This window comes from Podospora pseudocomata, chromosome 4 (genome assembly GCF_035222375.1).
Source record: "Podospora pseudocomata strain CBS 415.72m chromosome 4, whole genome shotgun sequence".
Lineage (NCBI taxonomy): Eukaryota > Fungi > Ascomycota > Sordariomycetes > Sordariales > Podosporaceae > Podospora > Podospora pseudocomata.
The window spans coordinates 1,581,496-1,588,966 of record NC_085888.1 but is presented as its reverse complement, the minus strand read 5'-3'; the positions used below and the strand labels follow the sequence as shown (position 1 = coordinate 1,588,966).

The following is a 7,471-nucleotide window of genomic DNA, read 5'->3' as shown; positions in this document are numbered from 1 at the left end:
GTTGATAAAGGAACCACTGCGTACCCCTTACCCCTGAAGTCAGAGTTCCCGGCGACGGACAGCTCGGCGTTTGCCCTGAATCGGCCGGGGAACCAGCCGGCCGAAAGTAAACAAAGACCGGAGCCTCTGAACACTGACGGGACCGGAGACCAGACGTTGACATTGAACCCAGAAGTGATCCAACCCCGGCTCCATCAGAACATGGTGGATGCCGGTTATTTTACACAAAAATAACCGCATGCTACCTGTGATCCACCGGGGCAGCCCGCCAATGCCAAGATCTACAAGCGAAGAGGGGGCCGGGAATGGATTTCGTCACCCAAGAAATGCATTCTCATTCACCTTCAATCCCGATATTGAAAGCTGCTCACGCGCATCTCAAAATCATCCATCTTGCAGGAGAAGTTCCTGCAGGTTCTCTTGCGCCATGATGCAGAATGCAGACATACTGGGGGCAGGCAGTGGGGGGCCAAGGTGAGCAGCCACACTCCGACGGGGAGCCAGTCCTGCCCACCATCCCACCTGGGCTTGAACTCCTCAACTCAGCTGCCAAACAAATCCCAGTGCGGGGGTGTGGTGAATATTTCATCTATTCCATCCTCGGGAGCCGCTTACCTTGCCTTCCTTTTTCTAGGGGTGTGGTGGTGTGGGCGCACAGCAGCCATCCCACATCAACCAGGACCCTGGGCGGGTAAGCCAATATTTCAACGTGTCTTTTTCCCCCTTCACGATCTCTCCCATCTCGTCAGGACAACACCTCTTGATTTTCCAGCAAAACAATAATAACAGAACAAACTTACAAATCACAGGCCAAAAAGCGGTGACAGGCGCAAAAGAAATCCCCACTCAGGCTTCACCGCATACCCACTTGGTAGGCCACAACTGGGTCCAACTGGAACCACTCCAGAGACCACACTTCAGCACTGCATCTGGCGCTTGTCCAGGATTAGCTGGCCTGGGTGGGCCAACCCCTCCAATTTTCTTGCCAGTCACCTCACTTTTGACCATCGTGAGCGCTACTTTCACGAGGGGTTTGTCTCTCTCATTATCATTTTCCTTTTGGGCTGGATGTGAGAAGACGCGAACCCGCTGGTCGGACAGTTGCACATTTTCTTTTGGAGCGGGAGAAGGGCAGAAGGACACACACGACGGTATCCATCTGGTCCCATCTACGGCAGTTGAAAGGATTTTCAAAAGACGACACCAACCACACCGCCCCGGACGCTGTTGCTGCATACAATACATCATTCAAGACCACAGCCATACCATGCCCCCGCAACAAAGGTGACATTCAGGTATCTAAGCGCTAGGACAAGAGGAATTCCCCGAGAACCCAACTTCTTTTATATAGACAAAAACCAGGTATGTCTCACCCCCCTCCCCCTGTATTTACTTGACCATTTTCAAACAAATCTCTAACATCCTTTTAGAGACATCGTTTTTTTTCCTGAAAGCAAGGACGAAAGCAGACACGCGATGCCCAACCTCTCACCCCCCAACACCCTCCCCCTCGCTCAGCTCCTCACCACCTTCCTCTCCTCTTTCACCGACCTCTACCACACGCTCCTCGCATCCCTCCAAAAGCGCTTCAATCCCCACGCCGCCCTCGCCGGAGATGAGGATCACCTCCTAAACGGCATCTGGTTCTTTCTTTTGTTATTGGAGGCCCTGATCGTGCTCGGGGTGCTGTTGCAGGCTGTCGTAAGAGGATTGAAGTGGAGGATCAAAAGGAGGAAGGCGATGGTGATGAGCCGGCCGGGGAGTTCATATCAGTGGGAGGGGCGGGGTGGTAGTGGGCAGGGGTGGATGGTGCCGTCTACACCGTCGAGGGAGAAGGGTTTTGTGAGGAGGGATAGTAATGCTAGGTGGGAGCAGGATGGGTGGTGGCAAGAGGGGGAAGGGCACGGGCTTGAGAGGGATTATGGTGTTGGCGGGCACGACAAGGGGTATTGAGGGATGGGAAGTGGATGACGAAGTTATGAGTGATGGACATTTGATACCACTATGATGGAATGTGACTTTGGGGGGCAAGCATTGTGGCGTTTTGGGCGGGCAAAGATTTGATGCATTTTAGCGGCGCTTCTGGGATTGTTTTTAGAAAAAGCTTTGCATAGCTAGCACTTTGATTTTGGAATCAATATCGGTTCAAATTCAGGCATACATGTCCCACAGATTGGTGTTGCTTGACAGTGCGCAAGTCTGGGTCAGGGTTGGTCTGCTTGATACCCAAGGTGCGAGGTGGCGTTTATACAGGCCATTTTTGAGTTGTAACCTCTACATGTGTGGTTGCTAAGCCGCCTATCACATGCACCTGAGTGAAACCTACGACAGAAAGGGGTTTCAAAGGACGGGTCATGCACATGTAGTGCGACGACGGACCTCCGGGCAGCTTCGCGACTCAGGTACGTGCTATTCCGGCGTCAAGCTTGCATGTGGCCTTTTTCCACGTCCACCAGGATGCTCTTCTCGCTTCCCTATTGTGAACACCATAAACACAGGTATTGAGCATCATGACCCTTACAGCCCCCAAGCCAGACAACCACTCCGGCACCGAAGCCAAGTCCACTTCGGCCACCCAACACCGCGATTACAGCTCCCTCCCCGACGTCACAACCCACGACCGCACCTCCTTCCCCTACATCCTTTCCAAGAATGTATCCGTCCCCGTGTCCGGCCTGGCCACTGGCCCCGGACTGATCCGGTGCAACATCTACCGCCCTCACGACTCCGACACGAACCCCGTCCCGGTATTGGTAACCTACGGCCCATACGGGAAGGATATTTCCTATAGCGAGTGAGTTGCCCCGCACCAGCGATGGTCATATTGATCGTGATTCTCTATCGGGAAAAAACCACCTGGTATTGTTTCGCTTCGTCAGAGGTGGGATACAACCCGGTCCGGGTCATGACCAAGTTCATCCAGGCATGATTCTCGGCCAACCACCCGTACTATCTACAGGTTCAACCCCAAATCCTTCTCCGAAGTCAACCCAGCCCACAAATCCGTTCACTCTTGTTGGGTAAGCCTTCTCCCATTCCCCCTCCCCCCTGCCGCCCTTCCTTGATCCCAGCCCCTGATTCACAAACCTCCTTTCCCCAGGAAACCCCCGACCCCTCATTCTGGACCGCCCACTCCTACGCCCTCCTCCGCGCGGACGAGCTCGGAACAGGGCAATCCCCCGGCTTTCTGGATACAATGTCCCGCTCCACCTCGGAAGCCTTCGCCACCCTGATAACCTGGGCCTCGTCCCAGCCCTGGTCCACGGGAAAGGTAGGCTTGCTAGGCGTGTCTTACTACGCCGGCTCCCAATGGCGAGTAGCTGCCCGCCAACCGACAGGTCTAGCAGCCATTATCCCGTGGGAGGGAATGAGCGATTACTACCGTGACCGGTGCCGGCACGGGGGGATATACAGTGATGGGTTTGTCAGGTGGTGGTGGGAGAGGCAGGTTGTTGGTAACCAGTACGGACTCGCGAACAGAAGGGGGGGGAAGACGGTGGATGAAAATGGGGAGAAGGAAAAGGGGGAGTTGGAGAGGGAGAGGAGGGATCAGACAGTTGATAACCGAGAGAATAGGTACCGGGATGAGGGGTACTATCGGGAAAAGGAGTACGATATGGGGGATATTACCGTCCCAGTTTTGAGCGTGGGAAACTGGGGTGGGATTTTGCTGCATTTGAGGGGGAACATACAGGGGTATCTACATGCGGGGAGCGAAAAGAAGTTTTTGAGGATGATCACCGGGAGGCATGACCTGCCGTTTTATTATGATGAGGAGGTGGAGGTGCAGAGGAGCTTTTTGGATGCGTTTCTCAAGGGGGAGGATGGAGGGGGTTGGACTGATGGGAGGAGGGCGAGGGTTGATTTGGTGATACGGAGAGGGGATGCGGGCGTTAATGATGCCCAGCGGGAGAGGGACACGTTTGAGAGGAGAGAGGAGGAGGAGTGGCCGATTGAGAGGACGGAGTATGCGAGGTTTTATCTTTCAGGGGACATGGCCATGGCCAGAATGGACAACTGGGTTCACGAAGGGGGGCAAAAAAAGCTGGGATATCGGGCCTTGGGGACGGTTGATGAATCTCAGGGGCTGACGTTCAAGACTGTCCCTTCTGACATGGGTCCAGGGCAAGAGATGGAGATTACAGGGCACATTGTCGCCCATCTCAACGTTTCTGTCTCCCCTGATGTGGGCGGACCAACGCCGTCGGATATCGACTTGTTCCTGACGCTTCGCCATATTGGCAAGGATGGCAAGGAGATCTTTTACACGGGCACGGCGGGCGATCCTGTGCCTTTGACCAAGGGGTGGCTCAGGGTATCACTGAGAAAGGTCAACGAGAAACACCCAAAGCATCAGCCGTGGCTGCCGCATCGGGATTACACCAGCAGGGATGTACTCCCCGTGATTCAAGGCGAGGTCTACGCTGTTGACGTGGAGATGTGGCCGACTTGCGTTGTTCTTCAAGAAGGGGAGAGCTTGGCTTTGGAGGTGGCGTCGGGGGATACCCAGGGGTCTGGGATATTCTTACACAATGATGCTGTGGACAGGTATGGATGTTTTGTTTTCTTGCAGGGCTTGATGACAGCTGGTTGCTAATAAGCGGCAGATCTCCGGATATCTTCCAAGGCACAAATTACGTCCATATTTCGAAGCAGTATGCGAACTATCTGCTGTTGCCGGTAATACCCAGAAAAGAGGATGTAGGGCATGTTTGAGTAGGTACCCAGGCTCGTAGATAGTCAGTGAATCGATAATTGTGAAGCAAAAGCGGACCACCTTGCACCCGGAGGTCAATCAATGGCCGGCGTTTGATCTGTTTTATGCACTAACAGGGGGCCATATGCACTTGGGAACTTTATCCCAGCTCACGACGTCAACAGTGGAGCCAGCTTGACTGCCCGACCTCCTGACACATTTAGACTGCAACGAACTGAAGCATATCGAAGAGGGGGAGAGAGCTTCCCCGCTCTTCGACGGCATTCCTGTTGCACAACCACCGGTGCTGTGCCTGAGTTGAGGGGTTGATGCATTGGCACAAGGGCTGATCAATCGGGTAAAACAGGACCTTTGATGTCTCCCCTCCCGAGCTTCAGCTTCCCCCTCTTCCCAGCTCTGAGCTTGATGCTGCTGATGAGGCGATGAGCGAGGCTTCATCAATGCTGTGGCCCCTCGGAGGATCTGGATGTCTTTTTCGTGACATGCCCTGACAGCTGGGATGAACCATGACCAGAGGTGAAGGCCATCCCCGCGGAGGCCAGCCCCACATTGCTGCGCCCCACCTGAACCACGGCTGGCTTTGTGTCGGGTGGGACGGGACCGGGCAGCTTTCGAAGAGCTTCTCATCAGAAAGGCTCGAAGAGGGGGAGCTGTTAACGGCCATGTCACTCGAGCCCCACAGCCAATGTTTGGGAGGGGATATCATCACAACAGACACTTGCAAAAACCGTGCAACTTCTCCCAATGTCTTTCGAGGCGCCTTCTCAATGCTGGATTGTGTTTCTTGTGTTTTGATCTCCAAGTGTGAGGTCGAAACTGGGCATGTCAGCAGTGGGTCTCTGGCCCTGCTACCCCGGATTTTCCCCAGATTCCTTTGAACCTCCACCCCTGCTGACGGCTGTTAGCGTGCTGCAAGACGCTTGGGCCAGGTACCTTTCCTTGTTCGGACAGCGCTGGGGTGAGCCTGCTGTGTCGTTCCATGATGATGTACTCGTCACGCGATGCTGTGATTTGGCCAACGTGATCACTCGACTGACAATTACCCCGCCCGGTCTGACGAAACAGTCGAGCCAGGCACCATACGAGCAGCAGCAGATCACAGAACAGCTATATACCCCTTGATTTCCCCGCCTGAGCCTGCTCCCGTTCCTCCTCCTCCTCCTCTCTCCCTCTTCTTTCTTTGTCCTCATCGACATCATCCTGCAAAACAACCATCATCAGCAACCTACAAGGACAACATCAATCTTGTCCCTACCATCTCCAACAAGCCAGTTAGCTTATCAGCAACACCAAAACCACCAACATGTCCGGCGAACCACTCACCAAGGTCGACTCTGCCGTCCAGGGCCTCGGCACCTCCCCACCCAAGGAGACCAAGCACAGGAGAGCATCCTCCAGCGCTGCTGGTGTGATGAACATCAATGACCTGGGTAGGTTTCCCAATTTTTTTTTGTTTCTGCTAGCCCCTAGCTGACACCAATGGCAGAGGCCCAGGGCATTGAGCTTCAAATTGCAAAGGAGACGCAAAAGACGGGGTGGTAAGTGTTGGATCCTTGATGATCTTTGTTGATCAACCCCTCCTTTCCCCGCTTCCTCGGAGCTAACAGCCTCGTAGGAAGATCAACACCTCTCCAAGCACAATAGAGGAGAAGGACATGCTGAAGAAGCTGCTCACCACCCCCCCAGTCAAGAAGATTGACCTGCACTTCCCATTGGGACTCGAAGTAACGGCGAGGAACCTCAAGGGTGTCACCATCAAGGATGCTCTGGACGCTATCCACAAGCAATTCAAGAAGAGGGTATGTTGTTGACCTTTGTCCATCAGTTAGCCGTTTATCCTCGTAACTAACACGTCTCCCCTGCACCAGGCTGACGACGAGCTCGATGAACCATACCTCAAGGGCTTCGAGTGGGACAAGGAGGAGTCATGGACCAAGCTCATTGTCCACCTGTCCAAGGACGCCGGTGTAGCGCCCGGCGGCGGCTCCAAGAAGAAGAAGAAGCACGCTGCTGACGAGTAATGAAGAGACACGCCCCCATAGCGCAGTTACTCTCCAACGACGCCGAGAGCATCCTGAAGGTTGCATCTCGAGACTGGGCTATTGCCGCAGACTGCACGCCGCGCACCCTGGGAAAGGGTGGCAGGCGACGGGCGATCTGAAACATTTGCCTTCTTGGTGTAGTCGGTGGCTATTAGCAGGCCATTGCTATTGTTTTGACTTGATGGTGGCCTTTTGCGGAAGGTGTACCCTTTTTTTTTGACAGGATGGCGAGGGAGGATCACCATGGGACCAGTCCATAGCCTGCTCGTCAATGAAACATGTCACCCAGTTTGTTTTGTTCCTATTTGTAGTTGACATCTGTGTCTGATGCCTGTGGTTGTGATATCTGTGACTAGAATACTGTGATCTCGATTCAAGTCCGAGTCCTTCGACTGTGATGTCCTGCAACCTCAGCACTGGTGAGTGGTGGCTTTCCAAGACTCACCAAGCCAATGCCATTACTCCAATTGAGCGGTACCTGGATTATCCCCGATCAATGTTATCATATGGGCCGGAGATCTCGGGGTTTGGTGACGTGTGGTGGTGCAGTGGTGCGGTGGTGCGGGACATGTGCGGGGCTGGAGCTCTGGCCTGACCTGGCCTGAGCTGCTGAAGGTTTGGTGGTGTGGTGTCGGTGTTCATGCCACCAAAAATAACAAAACCCCTGCCAAGAGATGAACCGTTTGCATATAGCTCCTGGATGTCGCAACCT

At 54.1% G+C, this 7,471-nt stretch overlaps 3 protein-coding genes across 3 annotated transcripts; all 3 read left to right on the top strand.

Moving 5' to 3' along the window:
* Window positions 1–341: 341 nt before the first annotated feature.
* Window positions 342–1,953, top strand: QC762_403418 (uncharacterized protein; the record flags this gene model as incomplete). The annotated part of the gene is given in 5 exon segments (XM_062889791.1): window positions 342–691; window positions 810–1,070; window positions 1,079–1,295; window positions 1,352–1,362; window positions 1,431–1,953. Coding segments are annotated over 5 exon segments (1,266 nt in total). The 5' UTR covers window positions 342–437.
* Window positions 1,954–2,356: 403 nt separating this feature from the next.
* On the top strand, window positions 2,357–4,765 carry QC762_403420 (uncharacterized protein). The gene is made up of 4 exons (XM_062889792.1): window positions 2,357–2,794; window positions 2,960–3,020; window positions 3,101–4,548; window positions 4,608–4,765. Exons 1-4 carry the CDS (start codon window positions 2,511–2,513, stop codon window positions 4,714–4,716), a joined length of 1,902 nt encoding a protein of 633 aa, XP_062743459.1. The 5' UTR covers window positions 2,357–2,510; the 3' UTR covers window positions 4,717–4,765.
* A 341-nt stretch (window positions 4,766–5,106) lies between these two features.
* QC762_403430 (uncharacterized protein) lies at window positions 5,107–7,227 on the top strand. The gene is made up of 4 exons (XM_062889793.1): window positions 5,107–6,147; window positions 6,204–6,255; window positions 6,333–6,516; window positions 6,586–7,227. The coding sequence occupies exons 1-4, from the start codon at window positions 6,021–6,023 to the stop codon at window positions 6,736–6,738; spliced, it is 516 nt and encodes a 171-aa protein (XP_062743458.1). The 5' UTR covers window positions 5,107–6,020; the 3' UTR covers window positions 6,739–7,227.
* The last annotated feature ends 244 nt before the right edge of the window (window positions 7,228–7,471 follow it).

What these genes read in the sequence shown, in the direction of transcription:
- QC762_403420 (XM_062889792.1), top strand. Translation starts at nt 2,511, where the DNA reads ATGACCCTTACAGCCCCCAAGCCAGACAACCACTCCGGCACCGAAGCC. An exon ending in AAGGATATTTCCTATAGCGA is followed by an intron (nt 2,795 to 2,959) that starts GTGAGTTGCCCC and finishes TACTATCTACAG; the next exon opens with GTTCAACCCCAAATCCTTCT. An exon ending in CACAATGATGCTGTGGACAG is followed by an intron (nt 4,549 to 4,607) that starts GTATGGATGTTT and finishes AATAAGCGGCAG; the next exon opens with ATCTCCGGATATCTTCCAAG.
- QC762_403430 (XM_062889793.1), top strand. Translation starts at nt 6,021, where the DNA reads ATGTCCGGCGAACCACTCACCAAGGTCGACTCTGCCGTCCAGGGCCTC. An exon ending in GATGAACATCAATGACCTGG is followed by an intron (nt 6,148 to 6,203) that starts GTAGGTTTCCCA and finishes CACCAATGGCAG; the next exon opens with AGGCCCAGGGCATTGAGCTT. An exon ending in ACAAGCAATTCAAGAAGAGG is followed by an intron (nt 6,517 to 6,585) that starts GTATGTTGTTGA and finishes CCCCTGCACCAG; the next exon opens with GCTGACGACGAGCTCGATGA.